General features: G+C 40.7%; 1 protein-coding gene across 1 annotated transcript; it reads left to right on the top strand.

Annotated features, from left to right (window-relative positions):
• The first annotated feature begins 3,956 nt into the window (after positions 1 to 3,956).
• On the top strand, positions 3,957 to 16,779 carry LOC118562587 (myocardin-like). Its single transcript, XM_036135034.1, has 12 exons — positions 3,957 to 4,025; positions 4,795 to 4,920; positions 5,030 to 5,232; positions 6,607 to 6,747; positions 7,348 to 7,513; positions 7,604 to 7,763; positions 8,829 to 8,973; positions 9,067 to 9,669; positions 9,769 to 9,867; positions 10,855 to 10,977; positions 11,072 to 11,126; positions 11,213 to 16,779. Exons 4-12 carry the CDS (start codon positions 6,658 to 6,660, stop codon positions 11,626 to 11,628), a joined length of 1,857 nt encoding a protein of 618 aa, XP_035990927.1. The 5' UTR covers positions 3,957 to 4,025; positions 4,795 to 4,920; positions 5,030 to 5,232; positions 6,607 to 6,657; the 3' UTR covers positions 11,629 to 16,779.
• The last annotated feature ends 9,109 nt before the right edge of the window (positions 16,780 to 25,888 follow it).

The following is a 25,888-nucleotide window of genomic DNA, read 5'->3' as shown; positions in this document are numbered from 1 at the left end:
TTTGCCTGAGATTAAAGCTAAACGTCATAACAGGACGATTAATTTAAATAAATCATTCATTTTAACTTTAACCTGTTATTTGAGAGCTGGGGAGTATATTTAGAAATTAATAGTTTGATCATCCAATTACTGGAGGTCCTCAAAGATTAAAACGCTTCAAATAAAACAAAGATTGCAAAAGTTTGGGTATGACTGCAATCAGTAGAAATTAATGCACATGAGTACAGTCAGTGGTAGTTTTACACCAAATTTAACAGGGGGTCCAGGGTGGGTGCAGAGTTTTTTTAATGGGGGCACAGAACAAAAGATTGGGGAAAAAAACTAAACAGGTCAATATTTCATCGTTTAATATATTAAGTAAGCCAAAGAGCCGATTGCGGCTCTTGAACTGCAGGTTGCAGACCCCTGATCCTATCTCAATAAGGCTGAAGCTAAACTTGATACAGCTTAATTTTAAAATTATTGTTAGAGTAAAACTGTAAAAAGTAAAAAATACAATTGGTCCAAGTGACCAATCAGTTACGGTATCTTTGTCAGCATATATCGTCAAAAGAAAATTATTTAATATCATGTCTTTAGTACAGGACCAGTTCTAAAGGGGCGCTGGCCCCTGTGGGCCCCCATCTAGAACCGCCCCTGAGCTCATAGTATAACAGCTGCCAATCAATTTAAAACCAAAGCTGTGGTTTTATCATCAAAAATCACCTAAAGCAGCAGTTAAACCTCGTTGTATCTCTGTTTAAGTACTTGAGTGGCTGCCATTCTGAAAGTTTCTTTAGTAGTGACGTCTTTTCAAGCAGAGAGTGCTTTCACGCGCTCGCCTGTTGTTGAGTCTCAAAGAACATACTGCCTACTATTGGCACGGCAGGGAAATTACACTGTTTTCAGAGTTTCTACCCGTGCACAGAGATGAATACTTAAAGCCTCGTTACATAGACGTGTGAACAGAAACTGAAAAACAATCCCCTAATTAATGGATTGCTGAAGGGTGCACAGGGTCTGAGCCAAAAAAAAGTTGTTTAAGACAGCAACTTAATTCTTGATTCCTACACTTTCATACTGAGAGACGGGAATCCAGGAAGACTGCGGTTAGCAGCACAAACGAACATGACGCGAGCAGGACAGGATGTATTGGAGGCTTGTGAAGTGAGCGGGACAGCTGAAGGGGGGATGGGACCAGCAGAAATAGATTTACAGAAGGATAAATAGAAACCTACTCCCCCTCCCTGCTGTACTACCCCCACCTGCTTTTTCAGGTCTCTCAGGTCTCAGTATGCACCAAAGTGTACCACAGGCACAGCTCTACTCTGCTTCGCCCGTTTGTGTGTGTGTGTGTTTATGTGATAACCATTAAAGAATATATACTCTAGCTACAAGCACAGCAAAGACGCGGGCTAAATGATTTACAAGGATGCATTATTGAAGTGTTCGTAAACCGCCTGAGATTGATTCCCTCGTACCTTCTGCTTTTCTTTGGCTGAATTTCTGCTTCCAGACCTTTATTTCTTTCAGCACAGCTCATCATCTGTTTTTGTTTCAGTCCTGCAGCTGAGGATTCAGAACCGAAGGCTGAGTGAAATCAATGCAGACCCAGGTTAGCTTGTATTATTAACCTTTGATTGAGCGTTCTACTCTCACTACAAGCTGCATTTTTTATTAACCATGGCAGAGGCACCTCCTTTAAGTAAAAGACGACACATATCTCATTCACGTTTTGATTTTGACCTTTTGTGAAAATGGTAAAACTTTGAGAAATATGTTTTAATCTATCACCCTTTTCACGGGACAAGGAAATTGATTAGAAACAATAACGCAGAAATTATTGTAATTGCAATTATTTCACTGTTCGTCTTTCACTGCAGCAGTAGAATCTCACACTGAAAGATTGAGACACAGATGGCTCTCAGGACATTTGAAAGAGAAACAGGCCCACATTACCACATATTCTCCACTGTACTAAACAGATTTTCTACATGTACATCATTTTTTTTTAACACCAGCTCACCTGAGGGTTTGTTACCAAAAAGCTCAGTCTTAGTTTCATCTCAACACACAACATGGTGCTGCTAAATGTCCCAGTTGCATTTAGCAAACGCTACACATTTACACTTCTGAAGGTACAGCAGAAAAGTTACTTTGTTTCCTGGTAAGGCTCCAAAAAAACTTTGTAGATAGTGGCCAATGTTGTTGTAACCCCAGGTTTCCAAATTGAGCTGTAGCTCCCTGTAGGTGAGCTTCAGACATTGTTAACCGCTTTCTTCTTGCTCACTGTGTGCAATTGGAGGAGACAATTCATTCAGCCTCGTTTGGAACATTTCTGGTTCTGTTAAAACTTTTACATTTTTACTCTTACTGTAGATATGAGCAAGTTCAGGGGATCAGCTAAGTTCTTGCAGTCATTTACTGACAGGAAAAGCAACACACATCTAACTTACTTGAATGTCATTCTGTCTTATCTTTGGTTAAGAGAAATTGGCCTATATTCAAAGTCATACTCATATACCAAGGAAACAGGAAGTCAGGGAATACTGATAAAATGTTGCTAGACGCTCTGATCAACTCAAAAAACAAAAAAGTATAAATGAAGAAAATGCTACTCATGTTTTTGTTTTTACACACTTTTAGGGGTGCCAATTTGTGTGGCATTAGAAAAAAAAACACAATTATTTTGTGATGCTTTCTCCACTAAATAAACAAAATTTTCAGTGTAAGATTATGCTAATGCAATAGAAGATTAATAACATAATAGAGGTTTTTTTTTTTACCATAAGTAGCAGTAAATGTAAACGGTGCTATGTGTCAGAATAAAGCCTTGGAGCAGGACCAAACAGATTGGTAGATAACTATCTCCAGTGGAGATTGAAAAAATAACAACATGAGTCAATATTCAATGAAAAGTTGGCAAGACTATCTGTATCCAGATTTTATACAATAAAAAATAAAGTGTTTTGGGTGGTTTTCTTTAAATGAAAGAAGCAAATGAACAAGTCTCAGACATAATTGTTACCTTTATTCAAAAGTACAGATTTAATAGATTGAAATGTAAACAATTAAATTCAATGCACAAATGGCCAAACATTTTTCAGCCACCTCTCTTTAAAATGTCTGAAACATTTAGTATCTCAATGTATTTAGAAGTGTTGAAATAAAAAAAAAAGGCCAATATATATCCATCACGCTGTGCACTTCGCTTCAGGCATCACTGTGAAGCTTCATGCTGTAACTTGCAGGGATGAGTGGAAATCTAAAGGTTTTGCAGATTTAATTCCCACAAACAGCTTGTGACCTATGTAAACATAAAACTATAATGAAGAAAAGCATTTTCTTCTCTTTTTTACATTCTGTCACATCTTTCCCATTTTCTCTCTGTATACACAGGGTTGGAAATCTGCCTCCACTAATCATAAAACAGAGAAAAAACAGAGTGAAGCGCAAGTAAGGTCCACAAGGTAGAGCTATCTATCTAGCTATCTATCTAGCTATCTATCTATCTATCTATCTAGCTATCTATCTATCTATCTATCTATCTATCTATCTATCTATCTATCTATCTATCTATCTATCTATCTATCTATCTATCTATCTATCTATCTATCTATCTATCTATCTATCTATCTATCTATCTCTCTCTCTCTCTCTCTCTCTCTCTTATATATATATATATATATATATATATATATATATATATATATATATATATATATATATATATATATATATATATATACATGTCTTTAAGCCATACAAACCTCTCATGTTGACTGTATGTGTGACAATGCAATTACCACTTTAAAGTAAGACCCAAGATTTTTTATTTTATTTCAGATGGTAAAAAAAATGAACTGTATCAATGTGAAACAAACTTTTCATATCAGATGGGAAGGCAGAGAGCAGTGTATTAAAGCTGTTTTAAATGTGCGCTTATTTGAATGAACTGACCTATATGTTTCCTGATGCAGCGTCAACTGAGGACGGTGCCACTCAGAAGTTGCCCCCTGGTGGTCTGAGCACTGAAACTGCACAAGGTAATGCCAAGCTGATGGTGAGGCTGCTGCTGCCTGCTTCTTGCTTTTGTCTCTACGCCTTCAGCTTTGTGTACAACAACAGATTTGCCCTCTTGGTACTCTGTCTCCCTGTCTGTGCTACATCTGCTGTACAGTAGCTGAGAAAGTGTGTGTGTGTGTGTGTGTGTGTGTGCCACACAGTGCACTGTGCTTCACTATCCGTGAAACTAAATTGTAACCCTGCTGCATAGTGTGATGCTGCTTTACGAGAAGCCGACGCATCAGTGACTGACAGCGCATGATAAACACACCAATCTGACAATCGGAGTCATCGTTTCCAGTTGTTACTGACATCTCCCTCCCTAATCTCTCTTCATCAGCTAAACTCTCATCTTCTTCATCTCCACAACCCCCCTAACCTTCCCTTTGATTTAAAAGTGTTATTATTATAATATCAGGCGTTTCAAAAAATATGTGCGTTCCTCAAAAGCTCTGTTCCTGACATTTAACGAACGTTGAGTGAGACGGTGTGTGCACACATCCAAGGCGACATATTTCCCTGTGGGGAAAAGTGTTTACTATTTCCTGATGCCTCTGCTGGTTTGAGCTGGGACTCACTGCCTGTGGCGAAGCTGTTCCGCACACTCACATCACATATGTTCTCTAGTCCTGTTGCTTCCCTTTCTCCCATCTCCTCTCTCTCCCCCCTCTCTCTCTAACTGCACTGATCCCCCATCTGTCCTGTTCTCTCTTTATCTGTATCATTCCTCCTTCTGTCTTGCACCCGCAGAGAGGACTCTATGTGGGGCCCAGAGGCAGAGGAAGGCTCGCCCCTCACAGCACCTTACTGAGAGGATCCAGCAACCTCCAGCAGCTGCAGAGCAACACCTTGAGCACACGTTGCCCCTGGAGAATGGTAAACAAATATTCACCCACATGCACTGACGCATACCGACATATTTAGAAAAAAAATGTCTTCACCCAGTCCCCTTTGCTTACTTTTTGATCTTGCTTCCTTTGACCAGTTATTTCCTCAGGTCCTTCCTCGTTCCCCACTGATGTCTTCGAAGAGGACATCTCGTCCTCCATCTCGTCTTTAAACTCAGAGCAACACGGTGCTCTCCAAACGCCATCTATTTCCTCACTGCCGGGGCTCCCAGTTGACCAACCACTAAGTGACTGCTCAGCTGTGGGCCTGACCCTTAATAACAGTCCCAGCCATGCACAGGTATTGAAAACAGCAAAAGGTTTTTAACACTGTGCTGTCTGGTGTACACCCCTGTCAGACACTTGTGTATCTGCCTCGCTTTCCAGCGTATGACAATGAGCAACTTTAAATAAATAAAACTCCAATGCATCTGCATTAGTAATCGTATCGGCAGCTAAGCCAGACTGCCACAGATGTTACGGTTAAAAACTTTGTTGCATTAGCATCCCAACTTTGAGACACCGTATGCCTCACATAAGGTTAACTACAATACAATGTATTCAAATGTTACTCAAATGTCACGGCAACGACTCAACACTTAAGCAACATTTAATCTGACACGTCCACATGCAAACACTCTGTCTGCGCTGATGAAAAATATCACTCATCTCGGCATGCTGAATGCTTGAAGTGGCTCCAACTGACTGCAGTCCAACCAACATTTTGATAAACTGAGCTAAAATGATTTATCATAAACTGCATATAGACCATTGGACATTCATCCCGAGATTGTCAGGAGGTCATCAAACATGGTTAAAAAGCAGACATTATCATTTGACCCCTCATCCCTCACTTTCAACTCTTAACTCTCCGTTTCCCACCAACGGGTGGGAACGGGTGATTGCACTTATCAGAACGGTGTAGGAAGAAGGTACTGGGTTTGAACCACTTAAAACAAAGATTTTCCAGGCATATACTTGGAAACAAAGTGGTAGAAGCTGCACTTGCACCGCAACATGTAATATGTTCCAAGTTAACATATCTAAAATTCTCAGAGTAGCCATTGTAAAGTCTGGTTTGCAGGGTTCGGATGTATTTAATATTTGCCATTGTTTCCAAATGTTTGTATAATAAATCAGCTGTTAGTAATCAGTGTTAAAAAACAACAACATTGAAAATTAGCTTGCTATGAATATTTTACCATTACAATAGTCATTGCAGCTTTTATGTTGTATATTAGTATTCTATTCTAGGACTTTATGCTGCACCCAGTAGATTTTGTTCTTTGTTTACTGGCAATGCATTCTAGTAACATTTTAAATGCAAGAAGAGCACAATCTGCACATCCCATAAAGCATGTTAAGTCCTAATCATTGTAGGCCTACAATTACATAAAAAATAGGTGAAACTGAGAGTATGTGCTTTTTGGAGAAGCTTCACATTTTTCTTTAAAACATTCCAAACATTACCTCCATTAGTTACCAATAGAAGAGTAAGAGGGGAGTGCAACATGTAGATGACCACAGAAAACGGGTCTCTCACCTTTGGCCACAATACACAATAATATACAAAACAGGAGTGTGTTGTAAGTTAAACACATACCAGGAAGCGTAATATTTTTCTAAACGCATCTAATTTCTTTCCATTGAAACATGTAAATCTTTATGCTTTCAGTCTGGTTTGGCATTGCATCCAGCAACCACAGGTGTCCGACAACCTGTGAGCATGACGCTGTGTGAATCAAACTCCATGGCACCAACTGGAAGACCAAATGGGATGTTTCTGACCTCTCAGACTACACCCCTGCTGCCAAAGGTAATCAGAGGTTAATACTTTATCATCCAGTCTGGTTTTAGTTGTTTCATCTGTTTTTTGTACATACTTTTTTTTTTATATAAATCTTGAAGATAAAATTAGAATAAAAAACACAAAAAAGGAATACCAGAGGTAGGTTTGAGTAGTTATCATTTATTCATGCATATCTTCTGCCGGTGGTGTTCACAGCAGGTGTACCACAAAGGAGACAGAAAAGCCCTGTGGAGGTCTTTAACCTAACAGGATGGTCAATCCTCTATTTTAAACAAAAAACAAAACAAAAGCAAAGCTCTGCTGTAAGCTGGTCTGCATTCATTACTGTCAATTTGTACTTCTGGGGGAGCACAGTGTTTTCCATGTAGGTTAACATATTCCTGCATAAAGCCTAGGGGTGTATGTCAGAGGCAGTGCACAGTGTCATCAGGTGATCTGTGAGGCATTTACACACAACTGTAAAGAACGTAACCTGAACACGGGCCAAAGATGTCAAACATTGCACAATGAGCTGACATTTCCCATCAAACTGTTCTATTAAGTATTCATTCGGACCACAGAAGTGTTACAGCTTAAAGAGGTGTGTGTCAATTTGTGCATTTGCAGACAGCTCGGCCTCCCAGTCCGATCTGCACCTCGTCTTTGCCCCCTTCCCTAAACTTCAATCACCTTACCCGCCCACGGAAACCGCGGGACATCAAACCCAAGATGAAGAAACTCAAGTATCATCAGTACATTCCTCCAGACCAGAAGGGAGCGTCTGGGACCGGAGGTACTCATTTTGTGCTCTACTTGTCTCCATTTATTGAAAAAGAGTCCTTCATTTAGCCAAATTAAGCTTTTCACCCCGACATTTTTCCAGCGGGAGGAGCTAAACAGAGCAGCCCTGCCCCTACCCAGCCTTTAGACCCCGCCTACTCCCACCTGCTGAAACAACAGCAAGTCTTCCTCCAGCTTCAAATCCTGCAGAGTCAACAGCAACAGCAGCAGCGACTACAACCTCAACAGCAGGTTGTGCCGAGGTATGCAAACAATATTCACAAGGTGTCAGGTCAATTCACCCTTTTACCCAGTCGTATAACCATCTGGTACCTATGCCCTTGAATTTCACACCTACTTCCCCATTTGTACCCGTAAACAAACCAATTCAGGTCTGGTAATCAGTTTATTCTTTATTGTGGTTAAATGTTTTTGTGAATTATGGGGACAAACAGTCATATTTCAGATCCTTTGTATGATTTAAATTTTCTGAAAAGGTTATAATACACCGACTTCCCATTTATTCAGGTTCTGATCTCTGTTCGGAGCGGTTGACTCATAAAATGTGACCCCTGACTAAACTAATATTACTCTAACTGACCTCCTGCTGACAGAAATATTGTTTTTTGGTCATGTAACCGATTTTCCTTACCGCAGACGATGAGTGGATGCTTACATTAAATCATGGGTTGTCAAAGCAGGTATATCTCCTGGCGGGTCCAAATTTATGCATGGTTGGAAGCATCCTGCTGCAAAGAGTTACATTACGAACCCATAAAGTCAGGGAGCGACGAGGTTCCCACATTTTTTCCATTTTAACACTCAAATTTAAACAAAATTACCACACATTTAAATACATTTTTCTAATCTTTTTTTTTTTTTTTTTACAAAGTGTGGTTTAATATGCTATAAATCAGAATTTTGAACATAAAAAAGTGAGAGGGTTCAATGGTTTGTTTGACACAGCTTTTAAAACAACAGTAACAAAAAAACAGTTAAAAAGGTCAATGTGCAATGTTTGGGTTGTCCATTAAGTAACACTAAATCATTCGATAAGGCTGAAAGAAACCCAAGTTGAGATATGTCAGTTCAAAGATAATATGTATAAATTAAAGATGCATCTGTCATTTTATTCCTTTAGGGTTGGGCAAATTTCATAGTTCTCCAGACTTTTCAAGACTTCTTAGTGCATGCAGTGATCACAATTACAAAGGCATGAATTGTCAAAGAGGTGAAATGACCAGCACCCATTGGAGCACAGCAATGAAGATATCCCCATTAGTGATCCAGACATTTTAACGTAGTTAATACTTCTGTCAATCCTCCAGTGGAGATCACAATGATCTAGTGACGTCTTGTGGAGGCGCACCGCTCAGTCTCCAACCTGTTCCCGCCCCAACAAATCAAACAGCGGCAGACACAACTCCTGCATCCAAACCAGAGCTTCTTCCTGCAAATCTTGTTGATTTAACGGTAAATAATATATTAGTGCATTAAACATTCTTAGAAGTTAGAAAGAAACCATTAAACCTCTGATTTAACTCTTCGCGTCCACCGCTTCCTCAGGTGTCGGAGTTGAGGCAACAGCTGCGCAAGCGTGGCCTCCCCGTCTCTGGAACTAAGCCGGCCTTGTTACAGCGCCTTCGTCCCTTCCAGCTTCAGCATGCCTGCCCCACCCCTGCCCCTCTTTGTAAGCTGGGCACCAGCCTGGAGCCCCTCATTCCCTCTGCCCCGCTGCCACCCGGTCAGAGCCCTGGCTCCAGCCCCGGTTTCGGACTGAACTCACCCGGCAACAGCCCAAACCAACAGCTGTACATCCAAGAGGGGGGGATGCCTAACGGGATACTCAATGACGGCCCCAACAGAAATCCAAATGGGACTCTGAACACTGTCCCGAAAGCGTTCTCAAATGCTGCATCAGTCAGTTTGGCAGGCAAACAGTGCGGCCTCAGCGGCACTGTGTTCCTGGATCCCACCAGCACCGCCTCAGGAACTCCAAGTCCCAGTTTGCCCATGTCGTCCTCCTCACCCCTACAGTGCGGGACTCCCTGGAGAACCGAGAGCGAGCAGCAGGAGCAGCAAGAGCAGCTAGAGCTGAGTGTGAAGCTAGAGAAGAGGGAGAGGAAGAGGAGCAGGCCCAGTGACTGCTACGTGCAAGCTGGTACTGAGGTGAGGACAGATAAGCTTGAGCATGTTGCCGAAGAAGATTTGGAAAGCTCGTGGTGTATTAGTGACGCTGCTCCATAAATCTGACTTCTCATCAAGCAGTCCGGGGAGGGATCCCTTCATCCGTTCCTGCAACAAGATCCAGGATGCTTAAAAAGGAAGGCAGAACTGAACGCACAAACAGAAGTGTTGTTTGCGCAGGTAATTACACGGGACTTAAAAAATACAGATAATATTGCAAAAGTAATTATATGCCTAGACATTTTCCCATTTTAGCTACACTAACTTTCAGTGTGTTCTAATGGGACTTTATATGACAGACCAACACAACAAGGGGTGCACACATGTTAAGTGGAAGGGAAATCATACGTGGTGTTTGAATAAAATTTTTTTTTTTAAATGTGTAAAGTGTGAGGTGAGCATTAATTATTTAAGTAGCCAAAAGGGCCCGTGGTAACTCTGGAGGAGCTGCTGGGATGGGCAGGTCAGCTGGGCAAATTTTTCAACCAGCCCCCGAGAGCGACTCTCCTGCATCCATCCCTTCTTCAACACTGCAAAAAGAGAATTAAAATAAGTAAAATTTTCTTGAAAAGAATGTATTTGCCCTTGATTTGAGCAGGTAAATAAGATTATTTGCCAATGGAATGAGTATTTCTACCCCTAAAATAAGATAATTAGGAAAGATGTGACAGAAGGAGATGAATTGTTCCTATTTTAAGTGCAAAAATCTTATTCCATTGGCAAATAGAATACTTAAATTTCAAGAAAAAATGTCTTCTTTTTAGCTCTATTTTTGCAGTGAACACACCTGAATCAAATGAATGGCTTACGCTGAGCAAAATTACATGCTGATTCAGCCATTTGATACAGGTACTGGAGCAACATTTATTACTGCTTATGCATATGAAAGATGCAGGATAGTGGCTTCTGAAGATGGGACTTAGGCACCCCGGTCTGCCATATAAACACCCAGTGAAAATACACTTAAATTTGTTGCTGCAAATGAAAAAAATCCCCCAAAAAATACAAGAGGTCTGAATACTTTTGCAAGGCACTGTAACGTTAAATGTAATCATTTTCCAAGGTATGCTCTAAATCATTTGTCGATGTCCTCATGTGAATGAGCACTCATCCTCACCTGTCAACTGATTTATACTGTCTTGTCCAATCATGTGATTTTGCTGCTAGCCGTGTGATTTGATTGGCCATGACTTTGAGCTGCCACTGCAGATTACGGCAAGTCCCGCTCAGACCTCACCTAGTGTTCGCAGCTTGGAGGAAGAGCTACAGGAGGCGATTCAGAAAGCCCAGGTTGGCCTAAAGAAAAAAAAAAGAAAAGAAAAGGAAGTCACTGAGAGATCCGTGAGCTCAGCAGTGAAGCATCTTTCCTTTCTCTTTGCAACAGATGGACCCTCGGCAGTCCATTGATGATATTCTAGATGAGCCCATCATTTGTGATGGTGAGTCCTGAAGATTGAACTAGAAATAAATACCTAATCACACTGTATTTCTCCCTGTCTAATCCTTTTTACTACTCTGCCTCCAGGCTCCCTTGCGGCCCCTGATCATAAATCTGCTGCACACTCTGTTCCTGACCGTTCCCCTGCCCCTCAAACAGAACAGCCTCCGCCTTTTCAGCAGCAAGATGACAACTTCCTGCCATCGCCTCTTTGTTCCTCTCTCCTACTGGAGCTCCCTCCATCTCCTGCAGTGATAAACCCAAGCCAGGTTGTCCCTGCTCCTCCACCTCTCCCGATCTGCGCCTCCCCCATGCGTTCAACCAGAAAGTCACGGAAACGACGGGCTCCCACACCGTTTGATGCCGCCGACTGGCTCGAAACCCTCACTTCAGGCCTCCATCCTGTCACCCCACCGAAACCTCCCTTTGTTGAGTCCGATTTTAGTCTGGATTCAGATCTCAATGTGAATAGAGTGCTGGATCTGTTGATAGAGCAATGGTGAAGATTCAGAAGTGTGTGCACAAGTGGTGCCTTGAAAAAGTATTCATTCCCCTTGAACTTTTCCTCATTTCGTGAAGTTTCCAACCACAAATCTAAATCCTACTTCGTCAGGATGGTGATAGATCAGCAAAAAGTGTTGGGCAGTTGTGAAGTGAAAGGATTCATGGTTTTCAAAAAATATTTTAGGTCTAAAAATCTGAGAAAAGTGAGAGGACCACTCTTTGCTGCAGTTACAGCGGCAGGTCTTTACCAGCTTTCCATATGTGGAAACTGATTTTTTTTGCACATTCTTTTCAACCAACAAAGCTCTGTTAGACTGAAAGAACAATGCAAGCTTTAACTTTCAATTCTTGCCATAGATTTTCAGTTGGATTTAGGCCTAGACCTTGACTAGACTATTCTAACAAACGGATGTGCTTTGATCTGTAAATGAACCAGACAAAGGACAGGAAAATTCAGCCAGACACAGAGCATGGTTGACAAGGTTTATTCGAATCTGAAGCTGGTGGGAGTCAGGCAACGTCTGCAGGAGCACGAACCGGGAACTCTGTAAGGGGAGAAGACAGGTTCCCAGCTGTTAGAGAGTGAGGTAATCTGAAAGGACTCAAAACGAATGCCACTAACCTTTTCGTGATCGGTATGAGGGGTTTGATTCAGAATGAATGCTCCTCCAGGAATTCGTCTGTTCAGGGTATCTAAAAGGATGTGAGCGACTCCTGACAGTGCCTCCTCAGCCTGCACGCTTGGGCAGCTTGGATTCGGTACACGGTGGTCAGAGAATCTGTCAGTAATAGATTCAGAATTCAGAGAGTAAAACAACATGAGACAGGAAAGGGGCACAAAGTCCTGTTTCGGTTTCATCTGACCCAAAGCACCTTCTTCCACATGTTTGCTGATTGTCACCCATGGCCTTTGGAAACAGGATTTATTTATTTTAATTTTTTTTTCTTATAGTAGTGGCCTTTTTTACTTAACATTTTAGAAGACTGTGGAAGCGGTCAGAGAGAGAAGACGAAGACAGACTGGGTTTCTTTCAGCATTGGCTTTCTTCTTGCTACTTCTCCACAATGTAAGATTTGTTGAGTACAGAACTCATTTGAACAGATTCTCTCACCTGTTTTGTGAATCTCTGCAGTTCCTTGAAGGGTTTATATTGTTCTCTTGGCTGTTTCTCTGATTTATGCTTCCCTTGCCCAGCCAGGTAGTTTAGGTGGCTGGCCATGCCTTGGTAGGTGATCATGGTATCAACGGTCATGCCGTACTATTTGTACTTTTTTCCTTGGTCTTTATGATGCTGTTTCTTTCCCTAATGTTCCCCAACAAACCTCTGAGGCCTTCACAGAACAGCTGGATTTATATTGAAATGAAAGTACACTCAGGTTGACTGTTCAATAATTAGGTGACATGTGAAAGGTTTGCATTGGATTTTATTTAGGGATACTAGAGTAAGGGGGGCTGAATACAAATTAATGTGACATCATTGAGATTATTTAGCAAAAAAAGTTGAAAACCTTGTATCGTTTTCCTTCCACATCACAATTATCATTACATTATGTTGGTCCAACTCGTAAAAAATCCTAATGAAATGCATTTAAGGTTGTGATTGAGACTTGGCAACATGCTAACGAACTGTAGGGGTGTGAATACTTTTGCAAGGCATTGTATGCTTGTAACTCTTTTGTATGTATAGTAGCTAACTAGAGCTTTCTGACTGTAATGAATTGCACAAAATGTGTACGTTCCACGACTGATCCGCTGCTGGAGTCGCTGGTTCCACGCAACGTCGGGAGCCAACTTCACTGCAGCCGACCAGTCAGACACTGCTCCGATAGGACTGTGAGAGCAAAAACAGAGACGTAGCCATGCACCCTTTGAACACAGAGACACTGCAGAGGGGTGTTCAAAAGCACTTTGGCTCAAGCAGCAAAAGAAAACCTGTCAGCATATTAAGTTGAACACGGTCCCCGGCTGTGCTGGGAGAGAGTCGGTTTTTTTGACTTTTCTCCAGAACCCGTTGTCGAATTGGGTTGAGTGCGGCACCCTGGTGTTGACTCAGTCTTTGAGTCGCAGCCATTCATAAAGCCCATTCAGAGTATGTGAAAGCCAGACTGAGCACACAGCTTGTGTGCGTCTCCAGACCTTAACCTCGATGCCAGACGCACAGTCGGCATGAGGAGGGAGAAAAACCCTGGCAGGGAAAAGTGCGCTCGCTTTGTGAATACACCTTGATATCTGTGTAAGGTATGTATGCTTTCATTGCTTTTCTTAAACGAGTAACTCTGCACATAAGTGTATGTCTGCATAAATGTATAAAAATGCTCCGTGTTTACTTACAAGCAATGCCAAATTAATTTTTAGTCAATTGTTTACTTCCCGTTAAAGGGTCTTTGAGATGAAGCAGGATGCAGAAAAACCTCTTGGGATTTCAGTGTCCTCACCTTCTTCATCGTCACGGGTGTTGGGGCTCACGCGCCAATCATCAGAAAAAAAGCCACATTACCTTTCTGAAGCCATGACTCTACAGGAGAGCAATCAGGAAACCACGACCAAGAGAAAAGTCTTTACACAAATGCACCAATCGGCCGAGTAAGAGTTTTTTTTTTTTTAGTTTTTTTTTTTTAGCATCGCATAGCAAAAACAGGTGGTCATTGTGTTCCCTGATTAACCTCCAATAGCCTTTGCCTCCTGCCAGGTGCCCACCCCTGTCATAATTTATTCCAGTTTTAGTACAACTTATCAAACACCGTGGCAACACCTGTTCAATTACTGAATATTAATTCCTCAAAACATGCATTATTTAAATGACCGTTGTATATAAACAAGATACAAAACACCAAATGCAACCCCTGACCGCTTTATTAGGTGCATAGTTTTAATCGCTTGCTAACACAGGTAGAGACTCAATAAATCACATGGGAGCAACTCAATGCTTTTAGGCAACTAGGTGCCATGTTGTCACAACCAAGCATCAGAATCGGAAAGAAAGGGCTCTAAATGACTTTTGACATGAAATGGTTGTTGGTTCAAGGCCGGTGTTCTGGAGGATTTAGAAACTGCTGATTTTCCTGCCTTTTTGACATAAGCGTTGCTGCTTGGAGCCAGGTATGGGAGATTGGTTCAGTGGCTAAAAATACCACTCGTTACGACCAGCGTGGGCAGAACACCATCTCTGAACTTACAGCCCATCAAACGCTGGAGCAGGTGGGCTACTGCAGCCGAGGTCCACATCAAGTGCCTCTCCTGTCAGCTAAGAACAGGAAACTGAGGCTACAACTCGCACACACGTACCCAAAGCTGGACAGCAACAGATTTAAAGAGTCGTTGCCTGGTCTGACAAGTTTGAATCTCACACCTGTGAGATTCAGATGTGTGGGTCAGAATCTGATGTAAACAAGGTGAAAGCTTGGGTCTATTGTGCCTTGTGTCAGCAGATCAGCCTGTTGGTAGTGGTGTAACGGTGCGGGTGATATGGCCGCCCACCTGAGCATCATTTAAACACCACGGCCTACCTCAGTATTGCTGCCGACTATGTCCACTGCTTTATGACCACAGTGTGCCCATCTTCTTCTGATGCTTACTTCCAATAGGAAAATGCACCGTGTCACAAACCGCAAATCTTCCTAGTTTCTCTAACTTTCCGATGAATTCACAGTACTCCAATGGCCTCCACAGTCACCAGACCTCAGGCCAATAAACAGAGCACCTTTTGGAAGTGGTGGAAAGGGAGATTCACATGATGGACATACAACCTACAAACCTGCTGCATCTGCATGATGCAGTTGTATCAATAAAGACCAAAATCTCTAAGAAATGTTTCCAACACCTTGTTAAATTTATGCAATGAAGATTTAAGGGAGTTCTGAAAGCAAAAAGAGACACATGAATTAAATGTCATATATCCCTGGTCCAACCCATACAGAATAAGCAATTTTCTTGCTGATATGCTGTAATAATGTTTGTATATTGGAGGCTACACAATCCATTGGTCCTGCGAAGTTTTGCTTGTCATTTGTTTGCATGTAAACTTTCAGCTACTGATGTCCATTTTCAACCCTGCTGAACAAAATTATATAAATGAACCAAAGTCTGATGGAGGTCAGCGAGCATTAACCTTTCTGTACCTCGCTAATGTAATTCAGATAAAGGATCCCATCTACAGAACATTATACTGTGATTTTAATTGGCTACGTGTCCCATCTATCATATTGGAAAGTTTGGACTGAATCCTTTTAATCATTTGGCCACCCGTTCTGTGGGATCACTTAATATTCTGTTGGGCTCCTTCTCCTTAAAGGAAAATGTCATTTGCAATGTGATTTCTTTAAAGCAAACGGACCTTTTAAAGCTGCCTTCCATTGTATTTTCAGATCATGATGTTTCTCTGCAGTATTTCCACTGTTTGTTTCCTCTTTCAGATAATAAATAACAGACAGTGCATCAAAATAAGATAATCTGTACATTGGCAAACCTTCAGCACACAGCTACAGCTTTATGATGAAGTAGCTCTAGTGCAACTTTCACTATGGAGACGACACGGGAAAAAAATGCAGTTAAATGTGGATGGATGGCTATGATAATCATAGCAATCAATAAATGTTGCCTGCTGCAAGAAAAAAAAAAGAAAAAAAAAAAGGAAAACTGATAGGCGGGAGAGTAAAATGCTGCCTCCTGTGACTTCCACTGCTTAAGGGCTGATGCTCTGGTTTTTCTTAATTTATTTCCAAAAAAAAAAAAAAAAAAAGAAGAAAAAAAAGAAGTGCAGAGATTCCTGTGAAACCTCTGTGAACGTCTAACTGGTTGAATATTTCTACTTTAAAATGTGAGAAATTTCAACCGGGGAAATTGGGCTGTTTTAGGTAACTGTGATCCGGTTTGCCAGTTGCTGCTATGATTGACTTATTGTGAAAAGTTTGCTTTTATTTATGTTGTAAAAAAAAGACAATTTCTGTGCAAAATGTATTTAAGAGAAACAACAAAAATTAAAGTCTTAATAGATTTTCTGTCTGTTTCTGCTGTATTTGATCTGCGTGATGTTGGCAAACAGCTCGTTTCTATGATCAAGCAACGAACGAGGAAGGAACTAATCCTTTATTTATTTCAGTTGTCCTGTATTATGTTAAATTAAATATGGATGATCACAAAGTGAATTAAATATTCTTGTTCTTCTTGAATATCCTTGGAGCCTCAGTAACATCGACAAAGCTTGATAGCTAATGTTTGTAATGACACAGTAGTTTAAACCGAAGGAGCAACTACTTTGCCTCAAGCTTAGGAGAAAAATAAAACTCACCTCCACAGAGGAATCAGCATGACATCTAATATAAATTTAATTAAATCAGTTATTCTTTAAAAAAAAAACTTTCTTTATAAAATATAGATTTTTTAAAACAGAAATGTTATTTATTGTGTTGATTATTCTGAGCTGCAAACTAAACCTTGAACTAAACCCTTGTATGTGTATAATGTCATTTACCGATATAGAGACTAAATGAAGTAAGCTTTCAATGCTATAAACTTTTAAAAAGGAGGACCTTGTCTGTCAAGCGTCTGTCCACTGCTGCTACATGCTCTTTCAGGAGGAGTGAATGCTGCAAGTCAATGACTCGATGCAATCTAATGGGTTTCCTTAGATAGAAACCTTGAAGGTATTGTGGACAATCTTCTTTCGACTTTCAGTTCCAGGTAGCATCTTGTCTATTGGTTGTCCTACATGCCAATCATTGAGACGCGCTCACCTAACGCTAATGTGTGTGCTCGTTCCTTGGTAGTTTCCTCTTGCTGCTCATGCGCACTTCTAGTGTTTGTGTATCCGGTTAGCTTCAGTTTCAGCCTTTCATTGCAGCTCAACTGCACTCACTGTATACTTTGAAAAAGGATGAGAGTCACAAGAAGCAAACTGTCCTACAAGTTTGTGAGAAGAAGAGTACGGGCCTCAGAAAAAAAATAAAAAAAATAAGACCAGAGTGTATTTGGGAGATTCTTTCACACGATCCCCCATGAGGAGCAGAAGAGCAGGTAGGATGGTCTTGTTTATGCGCAGTTAATCAAAAAGCGACTTGGGCGTTTCAAGTAGGGCTGGGTGATATGGACCAAAAATAATATCTGAGTATCTTTAGGCTGAATGCTGATATACAATATTTATTTCAATATGTTTTTCTTATCATAAGGTAATTATTAGAGGTTATCTCTGAATCAAAGCTTTATCCCAAACGTCTCACAGGCTATTTTTTTTTGTAAAAAACGGCTGTAGATAAATAAGAGAAATGGCTGAAAAACAACCTAATGGAATACATAAAAGTATAATTCTAACGCAACATAGACTACCTTGGTGTAAATAACATAATCTAATTTTATATGTCTTTTTAAAAAATTTCAATATATTTTCCAACCCCATTTCTTACCAACATTTCCACAAAAATCGTCCACTATAGCTTCAACCAATCTGTTTCTATGATTTGCCGCTATATAAATAAAACTGAGTTGAATTACAGTGTATGATTAGTGAGCTCACAGAGCTAGCATAATTTGCTGTGAAGAAAGTTTTTGAATATAAGAAAACCAGCAAGTTTTTTTAATTTTATTTCTGGAGATGTTGCTTGTATAAGTTTTAACACACAAAGTTTTATTTGATTTTGTGTTGGGACTATTTCATTTTCAATGGACACTGAAACGGGAAGTTAAAGAGGTCCAATATCAAGCTATTTCTGGATAATCTTCACCTAAACTAGTGCACTTTCACATCTCCCACAGGTGCTGGGTCCCAGGTATTAAGTGTTCACTTATATACAGTAATCTTATAATTTATTTATTTATGTTCTTTCACTTTCTTTTTTCAAATATCACATTACACATGTCAGCTTACATAATAATATATATGATTTAGCAATGGCATCTAGGTGTTATTCGAGTGTATCTGTTGCTTTATGTCTGTTGGTTGTGCTGTTCTTTTTGTGTCTTTTTCCAGGTGATGGAGCAGACAAAGAAGGTTTTATCATTCTCTCCCTTTTATCTCCTCTTTCTTTCACCTCTACTCTTTTTTTTTCTTTTCTTTCACTTTTTGTTCTTCCTTTACTCTCCCATTGTCATGTCCATATAATTTGAAATTCTCCTTGCAGGAATCATAATAAAGCTATTTACAAGCAAAAAAAAAAAAGAAAAGAGGAACAAATGAGACAAAATACCAAAAGGGAGAAAAGGTGAAAGAGAAAGAGGAGTCTGCTTCTACACCTGCAAAGAGATATATAAAAAGAACAGCAAAACCAGCCGATAAGGTATTTCAGGTCCAAACAACCAACACCTTGATACCATCACTGAAGAATATAAAGTATGATTTAATACTAAATGTATAAAGTGACAGCTAAAGATAATAATAGGGGTTTTCTATATAGAGGGGAATCTGTAAGTACCTGGAACCAAGCACCTGTAGGTGTTTGTGAGAGTGCGCTTGTGTATGTAAGGTTTTTCCAGACCTGCCCTCCAGAGCACTGAGGCAGACGCTAGGGGAACCAAAACACCGGATGCCCGGAGAGACCCCGGAGCAAAGGTGCCCAAGAGGGGCCAACACAGCGAAATTTTCCTCCCCCATCTGAGGGAAGAGCAGAGATGGGCCCCAAGAAACACCCCAACAGCCACAATGCCAAAGTCCCCGGGAGCCGCTAGGACGAGTCCATGGGCTCCACCAGCAGCCAGCTACGCCAGTGCGGATCCAGCCATGGGCCCCAGGGACCCGAGGCCCAGGGGTGCCCTGCCACCCCAGCGGCAAAAGCCTTTGGGCCCCAGGGCCTACAAAGCAGCTGCCACAAGAGAGCCAAGATGCCAGCCAACGGAGGAGAGCAGGATGGGGGAATGGGCTCCACACTTAGTGGAGACTTGAATGTCCCAGGAGAGGGGGCAGTCCAAACCCAATCTGAAAAATAGAAGAACCAGAAAATCACACAGTCACGTTCCCACCCTAATGCCCATGCAAACATTCCAACCACAAAAAAAGGGGAAGTAGTACACAAACTCTCACTCACCACACACATCCTATACTCCCAGGTCCAGTCACCGGCATCCCAGAGGGTTATCCAGCCCCCAAACCTGGGAAGTTAATCCCAACATCAAGATGGGTCCTTGCTCCGGTCCTAACCCCCACCCCGATCTCAGACCAGACAACCTATTGGCCTATCCATACGCCAATGGGGCCAACATGAACCGAACGGGCCAACTGTTCAGGCTTTGAATAGTTGGCCCGTTTGAGGTTTGAGCAAAAGCGCCAGCCCCAGCCGATTCCCAGGACCTAACGTACACTCCCAGCCAGCCAAGAGCATCGCAAGCGGCCGCCGGAGGCTGCCCTGAAGCCCCACCCAGGTGGGGGCCACAGACACCCCACTCTGGGCATCCCCAGAGCCTCAAGACCGAGGCACCCCCCAAATCAGCCACCATGTCCTGGGACTCATCCCACTGCCCCCCACTCCCACTAAGTGATGGAGGCAATCAAAGGAGACCAGAGAGATCGATCTGATGCGGAGGCAGATGCTGTCTCAATACTAATATGATCCAACAAAAGATCTCTATACTGATTGATACTGAGATTTTTTTTGTGCTTTTCTAAGTCATGAGGATAGTTTTCTTTGTGATACATAAGGTAGTGAAAGCCATGCAAACTGATCCCCCTCCCAAAGTGCTATCATGCACGTTACCCAGCAAGCAAACTGAGGGTAACTTGGTACGAAATTTTACATCTCAGGCATTTTGACAAGTCCTTACATGGCTGGACCCAGAACCTCTGAACAGGTATACAAAACCATAGCGCATGAATATAATTGTCAGGACTATTGCCTGCACACTGTGAACAGATATTAGATTGTGCAAAACCCATCCTGAATAATCTTGACCTGTATAGTGTACTCTATGAAGGATTTTGTATTGTATTAGTTGTAAATTCGGATTTCTAGTCATTTTGAAAGTTCTTAAACATATCTCAGCCCAGGTGTTTTGCTCAAAGCTGACTGATAAATCCTCTTCCCATTTCATAATAGGAAGAGATATTGAATCATCTAGTCATTACTGGTTTCTTATTGAGAGCACCCAAAATCCAAGCCATACACAGACCATTTCATTTGCAGGTGATACATTATAAATTTATTATATTAATAGGGACCTGGCAGGGTAAATTTCTGTAATGCATTGTACATCTAAGTGCAACTGTGCTGATCTTTACACTACTTTGCTTTTTCTTCAAAAAGTTTGACTTCCTTGCTCTGCTTAACAGATTTTTGTTTTGAACCGCGTGCTTCATGTGGAACGTTACCGGTATGCTGTACCATTCATGGTCCATCAAAGGAATAACACGGTTTCTGGTCTAGATGAGCGTGGACATCTGTGTAAATAACTTCTGTGCAAAGGCAATAGTGATTGTGGTGTAAGGGGTTCAAATAACAGCATGCAAATTGTTTCTGTGTTCTATACTGGCCCCACTCTGGCTATCACCTCAATTATCTGGCTCAAAAACGAATCTCTCTTTTGCTAACAGGTTTGTCAGAGAGCTGTCTTTTGCCCCACTTAAAAACCCCCAACTAAAATTAACAACAATTAACATTTGCGTAAGTTATATGTACTTTTGATTACAACAGAGAAAAATGAACCGACTGATGGATCAAATAGTAGCCTGACATACGAAAAACCCGACACCCCGTGTGACATAAATTATCGACATATAGCCAATGCTTCTTCAAAGCTTGGCCACATGGCGCAAATATATTTAAATATGTATTTAAGCTCAGTGGTGTAGCTGTTTCTCTAATGTGTTATCATGCCAGCAGTTTCTGCAAAATGCAGGATTTTTGAATTTATTCCTGCAAACTGTCTCTTCTTTAAACCGTATCGTATAATGAATAGGGTAACTAATGGATTTACAGGAATCTAAAAGATGAGTCATGTTTTTTTTTCTACCGTTATGCTTTGCCAAACAATTCCTACTGCTATCCAGTTAAAGTGTTTTTCTTCTGCTCATCAGACTTAACAGCCTTAGTACTCCTCAGTAGTTGATACCATGTGGTTTAAATGAGCTAGCTCCTTAGAAACACAGGAGTTTATTACCTGATTGATTGATCCGGTCAGGATGTGCTGTGAGGATCAATTTCTTATGACTCTTTAGTGTAACGTATAACATGTAACTAATGATATAATGCCCATACAGGGGCGGCGCTAGCCATTTGGGTGCCCTAAGCACTAATGCTTTGTGGTGCCCGCTGGAAATGAACAATAATACAGTATTTATCAGTGTGTTTCTATTTATTTCCTAAATAACATCTCAATAATAAGGTTTTAAAACAGTTTCAATAACTAAGAGGAGAACATAAAATCTTGACAAACAACTAACCTATTTTTGTATCGGTATGGGTGTACATTCTTCTACACATGATAACAGTTTTACATATCATGGAAGAGAATTAACAAAGACAACAGATTTATGGGATTAAAACTGGGAAACAAAGTATAATGAATGAAATGCAACATTGGGTAGTGTAATACAGAGCTAGGACTCATCGTATTAGTGCTGTTAGAATAAAATGTATTATTGGGTTGTTTTCACATGTTGTATTTGTTTGATGCAAACCCGAAAAGCATCAAACAGGTCTAACTTTAAGGAGGAAAATGGAACAGAGTAAAGCTGCCTCCCTGACTTTTCAAGTCAGCTGAAACAGAAAACTAAATAATGTTTAAACTACAGCACGGATGAGGTGCAAAAGGAGGCATACATTAAATACTGGGTCCTCACAAAGATGGCTAAACTTCATTTCTGCGGCCAATGCAAGTGTGTGCACGCACACGCACACGCACGCACACACACACACACACACACACACACACACACACACACACACACACACACACACACACACACACACACACACAAAGTTCTCAAAATAAATGAGCTACACTCATGAATACAGAACACTGCCCACGTAATGTGATTTCCAGCTAAGCCACATATGTTTTTCGACATGCCATAAAATTCTGCAGCATGGACATCACAACTCAGAAAGGCTATACAAACAACACATATGCATTCCTGTTGTAATTTACATGATTGATGTTTTACTTACAGCCTCTTGTGAGGATACCAAAAGACCAAGAGGAAATTTCAAAGATGTTGTTCATAGGATTCACATTTTTCTGTATTGGTTTTCTTCACAACCTCAGAGTTCACAACCATCATCGTTATTATCGACAATAATAATAACTATTATTATTAATTATTATTTATTATAATCATAATAGCCTCTCGCCCAGTGAACGCTGGAGATAGGCACCAGCACCCACCGCGACCCCATGAGGGAGAAGCGGTTTGGAAAATGGATGGATGGATGGATGGATAATCATAATAATAACGATAATGTATAACTAGTTATTATAATCATATTATTATTTTTATTATTTGCAAATGTCAATCTTCTGCTGCCTCTGTTTGAAACCAAATGTTACATTTAGAAGCAGATAATAGCAGGTTTTGGTTCTTGAGAGCCGCATGTGAAACCTTTATAAGAAAGCACATCTTGCAGATAAGAAATTACTTGATGGATTTTTTCCTCATATACTACCTGATGGGATAAATATTATTTTATTTTTTACCAGACACTCCACCCTCACATGATCACCATTTGCTGCTGCCTGATAAACGTACCAAAGAAGCTCTGGAAAATGATCATCCCCTACCTTCTCTCATGTAATTTTTAATTGCAGAGCAAAACCTCTCAGAGGAGTGCCACAGAAAATCGAACCACAGCGACCCTCTGCCGGTGATCAAAGCCTACCCAACCTCAACCCAAAAGATAAAAAAGCAAAAGAGAGCTGGAAGGAAAGACGGAGAGCAAGAATCCACACATAGCACATTGCGTTGCAGATGAAGCCACCTGCTTTACATATGAAGCACACCCTTTAATCCCCATGAAATCGTGCAGGAAGCAGTTATTTTAGCAGACAGAACAGAGGGGAAGTCATGTGGAACGGCTAGAAGGCCCACAACAGAACATTTCTGATTAGATCCAGGTCACAGCTTTGGAGTATTACTGTGTTGAAAATGTAAACACTAACCCCTGGGTGTAAAAGTCAAAGAGGGGAGATTGTCTCATCTTTTCCTTGTGCCTTGTCTCTAGACAGATAGGATATTGTTACACTCATCAACAAATGCCGCTTTTGCTTGCTGTACAACCTTAAAGACAGCTTATTTTAGGTCTCTCTGGACCTTAAGAAGTGTTCAAAGGGGACCTTCTGAGCTCTTTCCACCTCTGTGTTGCTGCACTTTGATACCATTATATTATTTTATTAAGAAATAGTGTTACAGTCATGGCAAAAAGTGATACAAACTGTTTTTAGTGTTAAGGTTTTTTAGAATAAATAAAGAGTTCAGCTTTTGAAGTGGAGATTTATAGTGAGATTGTGACAAGTCAGTATCTTACCTGCAGAAGATTTTCTTAGCGTTTAGTTAAAAGTTAGTCAGAACAGAATAAAGAAGAAAGTCCGACTTCTGCCAAGTTAAAACAACTGCAGTTTTAGAAATACTGTAACAGTTCAAGAAAGCATCATGTTAGATTTATATTTTTGTTTGAAGATGTTTTTAAGATAGAAGATATAGTCAGTATGTTGAGCACATCTGCCCTGAGTGACTATCTGTGAATATGTTACATGTGAATAATTATTGTGGATAGCTCTTTATCATGCTTGTTGTAAATACCTATAGGCATCCATCAATCTTTTTTGGAGTCTCTTTTTACATTTCTTCCAAACTATAAACGATGGTCAGCTGGACTCTCAATGCACTTGATACAATTTTCTCAACGAGAAGACTGGGCTAAGGAGAGCTCTTGTCCCCTATGGGACATGTGCAGCTGAAAACAAGGTGGGAGGAGGATCATGTGTCTGTCCATTTTGTCAGTCGAGGATGTTGAAAATGTTCAAAATTGGACTTATGATAACGTGATTTCTGCTTTTTGGAGCTGGCGGTTATCTGGATTATCGAGAAATTTTCTGTAATGTTTTTTTTTTTTTTACATCTATAATGTTTTTCTGTTCATGTCCAGCACTTTCAATAGTCTTGTTACTGAAAAGTGCTATGTAAATAAACTTACCATACCTAATGAAAACCCTTTGAGACTATATTTGTTTAAAGATGAAAGACTTTCCACTTGAGTCTGGATGTCATTTTGACTAGTCACTAGATCACCAAGACAGTCTAATTATCTTTATTTGTATCCAGGCTGAGATTGTTAGGGGAGTTACACTTATGCCCCAAGTTATTGATTAAAATTGATTGATTGATGAGTTTTCCTTCAACCGAGAGTTTTGTTTCTGATTGGAAATAAGAGAGGCATCTCTTAAATGATATCAAACAAATAGTGGAAAGCCATAAGATAGGAGGGGCAGTCTGTACACCCATATCAAGTTCAGTTCCAAATAAATTACAAAAGCTTAGAAGAAATCATATACCAACAAAATTCCTCCTCCTGCTGTGTTGATGTTCTATCCACAGCTTTCTTTAAGAAGGTTTTGCCTGTCATAACATCAGACTCAGATAATAAACACGTCTCTTCTGTCAGGTGCATTCCCCCAGTCTCTAAAAAGAGCAATTATCAAACCACTGCTGAAAAAGACAAACTACTTCTGCAGAACTACAGGCCCATCTCAAACCGCCCCTTTATCAGTAAGCTTATAGAAAAAGCTGTGTTTCAACAACTGAACACATCCTCAACTATGACCAGCCATTTTGACGTTTTCCAGTCAGGTTTCCATGCTCACCACAGTACAGAGACCGTCCTTGTCAAGATGTTTAATGACATTGTGGGATAGGATTTAACCTTAAAAAACAGACAAACGAGACCAGACACCACAACTTCTCTTCAGTGACCAGCAGGTGGATTAGTTTATTCTGGACTTACAATCATCTTCATTTCACAGCAGTCCCAACAATCCCAACAATATGGGGTAAATTTCAGCCTTTATAGGGATACAGTATGACGTAAATGGGAACATGATATCTTACTGTGTACAGGCACTGCTCTGGACCAAAAGCCCTTCCTCCCTAGTTGGAGGGGTGTGTGTGTGTGCTCTTCCATTTCTAGGAAGTCTTATAAGCAGACCTTTAGAAAAACACAGAAACAGAGTAAGAGCCAAGAGTAGTTTAACTAAAGTTCCTTTGGCCTTACTTTACCTTGTTGTGATTCAGTGAAACATTCTAGAACTAATCATTCTTTGGGCAGCGATTTCAGGTATTAAGACAA

This window comes from Fundulus heteroclitus, chromosome 3 (genome assembly GCF_011125445.2).
Source record: "Fundulus heteroclitus isolate FHET01 chromosome 3, MU-UCD_Fhet_4.1, whole genome shotgun sequence".
NCBI lineage: Eukaryota > Metazoa > Chordata > Actinopteri > Cyprinodontiformes > Fundulidae > Fundulus > Fundulus heteroclitus.
The sequence above is the reverse complement of the archived record's forward strand: the minus strand, read 5'-3'. Positions and strand labels throughout refer to the sequence as shown.